Below are 3,377 nucleotides of genomic sequence, written 5' to 3'. Positions count from 1 at the left end.
GTGACCAAACATATTAAGAACAGTATGCCATATATGCCAGGTCCCTTGAAACAGCAAGGATGGACCGGCTCCCGGCAACTCTAGACCACCCATGTAAACTACAAAAGGAAAATAAGTAATTTCTATATTTTGTGTAATCTAAGACTATTTGATATAGCCACTACCTATTCAAAATTAACACTTGATCTCAGGCCCTTCCAATGCTCCATGCAGCTTTAACACGCCCCCTCCCCTTCACTCTTTAAGATACCTCACAATACAAAATCTAAAAACTGCATTAGGCATTTCTCCAAAATCTCTTAAGTCCAAATAGCATTAGCCTCATAGGCCAGTATACAGGGACTGAATAACAAGCAACTGTACGTTACTGAAACCACAGTGTCATCTTTTCAAAAAAAATTTTAATTGTATTTTTATCGATTGCAGAGAGGAAGGAAAAGGGAGAGATAGAAACATCAATGATGAGAGAGAATCATTGATCGGCTGCCTCCTGCAAGCCCTCCACTGGGGACCAAGCCTAAAGCCTGGGCATGTGCCCTGACCGGGTCATGTACCATGACCTCCTGGTTCATAGGTTGATGCTCAACCACTGAGCCATGCCTGTTGGGTTGGAACTCCATTTTATAAAATAGCATAATCAAAAGGTCACAGCCAGCATCTCACCCGTCATTAGTCACATTGGGATTGTGTACCCTGGTATAAAGCACCGAGAGGAGCTCTTCACCTCCGGCATCCTTCTCCAAAATCCATAACCCAGCCTCACCACGAGGAAGATCAGAGCACCCGGATTAAGGGACTTTGCACACAGATCTGACCCATCCCCTTTGAAACTGTCAAAGTCGTAAAAGACAAAGACAGACGGAGAAACTGTACAGAGGAGAGAGAACTAAGGAGAAATCATGACTTAATTCAATGTAGGATCCTGGATTGTATCCTGGAACCAAACAAGGAAGCGTGTGGAAATACTGGCGTAGTCCAAATCGAGTCTGTAGTTCATGGCAGCACGCTGAGTGGATTCCTTCGTTATGGTGACAGTATGGGGATTGCTCCCGATGTTGCCATTACGAGCAGCTGGGTGAAGGCTATGCAGGAACCGTCTGTGCTATCTTTGTCGTTTTTCCATAAATCCAAAATTATTTCACAATTAAACGTTGTTTTTAAATGGTAGCATCAAGAGAGCGGGGCAGGTTGGAGTTGGGAGTGGGTGCTGAGGAGGAAGGAGGAAGATGCCCAAAGCCTGTGCCTGACGGACACCCTTCTTGCTCCCTTCACACACACACACACACACACACACACACACACACGCTGAGCTCCTCTTGGGAGCCACAGGATGTATTTTGAAAATGATTTTACTCGCCGCTTCATTATTATATTTGATTTGTGTGTGTGTGTGACAACCATGTGAAGTGGGGTATGCTCCCATTTTACAGTGCAGAAACTTTAGGGACGTTCATTGCCAAGGTCACTGGGCTGGGAAGTGAAAGAGTCAGGATGCAAACCCTAACTCTCGGGCTCCCAAGCCTGGCTGTACCCGTCCTTGGGCATCGCCTGCTGCTTGTGCCTCACTTCCTGAGCCCATGGAGGGTCTCCTTCTTCCGGAAATTAGTCCCCTGTCCTCAGCCCCCAGGTCCCCTCCCTGATATCTGGGTTCTGGGACCCCACCACCAATGCACTGATTTGGACTTTGCAGCGGCCAGCCTTTTCCAGCCGGAGTTTGGGCTCCAGTCAAGAGGGCGGCGTCAGTAAAGAAGGTGGAAATCAGAACAAAGTCAAGTCCATGGCAAGTCAGCTGCTGGCCAAGTTCGAGGAGAGCTCTCGGAACCCTTCGCTCCTGAAGCAGGTGAGTCCCATCACTTGCTCACTGGACCGGCCTTCTCGGTGACCAGAACTGAGAAGCCGGCAGAAATGTTCCGGCTAGGGATGGGTTTCAGGTGTGCCAGCCACGCCTGGCTCAAGCGAGCCTTCTTCTAGACCAGCAGTCAGCAGGATTTTCTAAAAGGGGCCAGGCAGCCAATACTTTAGGCTTCAGGGGCCATCTGATCTCTCTGCAGCTACTCAACTCTGCCTTTGTCTCATGGAAACAGCCGTAGACAATACCTTAACAAATGTGCACGCATGTGTTCCAATAAAACTTTATTTACAAAACAGGCTGCAGGCCCGATTTGGCCAGAGGCCTGCAGTTTGCCACGCCTGTTGTGCATGAGAGAAGAATCCTACCCCTAGTTTGGTTTTACTTTGCAGCCATGACTTGGTTTGCAGCCATTGATGAGATGTGCAGTGGGAGGAAGCTTTAGAGCAGCGGTTCTCAACCTGTGGGTCGCGACCCCTTTGGGGGTCGAATGACTCACAGGGGTCACCTAAGACCATCAGAAAACACATATATAATTACATATTGTTTTTGTGATTAATCACTATGCTTTAATTATGTTCAATTTGTAACAATGAAAATACATCCTGCATATCAGATATTTGCATTACGATTCATAACAGTAGCAAAATTACAGTTATGAAGTAGCAACGAAAATAATTTTATGGTTGGGGGTCACCACAACATGAGGAACTGTATTAAAAGGTCGCGGCATTAGGGAGGTTGAGAACCACTGCTTTAGAGTGTTGGCTGCCTGGGAGAGCACCAAGTCCTTGGTGAGAAGACCCACCCAAGCAAGGGGAAACTGAGTCACGGGTCTTATTTTCCAAGTGTTGTGGTGCCTCTCCCTACTCCCTCGGGTCAGGTTGGCAAGGCTGAGTGTCTAACCAGGGTCAGGGTGAGGCTGAAGGCGGGCAAAGCTGAGGTCGGGGAGCAGGCCAACCTGACTCTGGCTTGGGGTCTACGCTGCATGACTCAGTTGGCTCCCCACAAGGCCTCTGGGAGGCCACTGCCACAAAACCAAAGCTTGGGGCATGGGGGCTGGTCTTTCTTTGGAGAACACCTGTCCTGGGACAGATGAGGCTCCTCTCAGGAGGAGGGCAGACTTAAGTTAATTCAGCTTTTAGGTGATCATAGAGGTCCCCCTGGCCTTGAGGTGGACCATCCTCCTCCAGACAAACGGACCTTCCCAGGAAGCCAGGCTTTCATAGAAGGGGGTCATATCCTGAGACTTCCTACTCTAACATTTTGTCTCAGTTGCCCCTCTGCAGGCTGGGTCCCTCGCAGCCCCCAGTGTTGCTGGAGCTTCTCCTGTCAGCTCCCGTCCCCTTGTAGGCGGGAAGCTCTTCCATTTCCAGGAGACTCCAGGGCCGGCCACCCCAGCCGGGCATGGGCTCAGCAAGGCCTGTCCAGTGTCCCGGTCTGAGCCAACAGCAAGGCCTCCCTGAATTCACACCTTGTCCCCAAAGAGGGGACTCCGGGACTTGCTGTCCACCTGCACAGAGAACCA

At 49.6% G+C, this 3,377-nt stretch overlaps 1 protein-coding gene across 4 annotated transcripts in view; it reads left to right on the top strand.

Annotated features, from left to right (window-relative positions):
- Positions 1–3,377, top strand: part of MICAL2 (microtubule associated monooxygenase, calponin and LIM domain containing 2) — a 121,936-nt gene that overhangs the window by 93,905 nt on the left and 24,654 nt on the right. For 2 of the 4 annotated variants that reach the window (XM_015563707.1, XM_015563708.1), the window contains exon 16: positions 1,691–1,840. In XM_015563707.1, coding sequence (XP_015419193.1) covers positions 1,691–1,840 — 150 coding nt within the window. Of the gene's footprint in view, positions 1–1,690; positions 1,855–3,377 lie in introns of all 4 variants that reach the window. The other 2 variants (XM_015563709.1, XM_015563710.1) reach the window with 2 other exon arrangements.

Source organism: Myotis davidii, unplaced genomic scaffold (assembly GCF_000327345.1).
Source record: "Myotis davidii unplaced genomic scaffold, ASM32734v1 scaffold118, whole genome shotgun sequence".
NCBI lineage: Eukaryota > Metazoa > Chordata > Mammalia > Chiroptera > Vespertilionidae > Myotis > Myotis davidii.
Note: the sequence above shows the minus strand (reverse complement) of the source record. Positions and strands in the feature narration are given on the sequence as shown.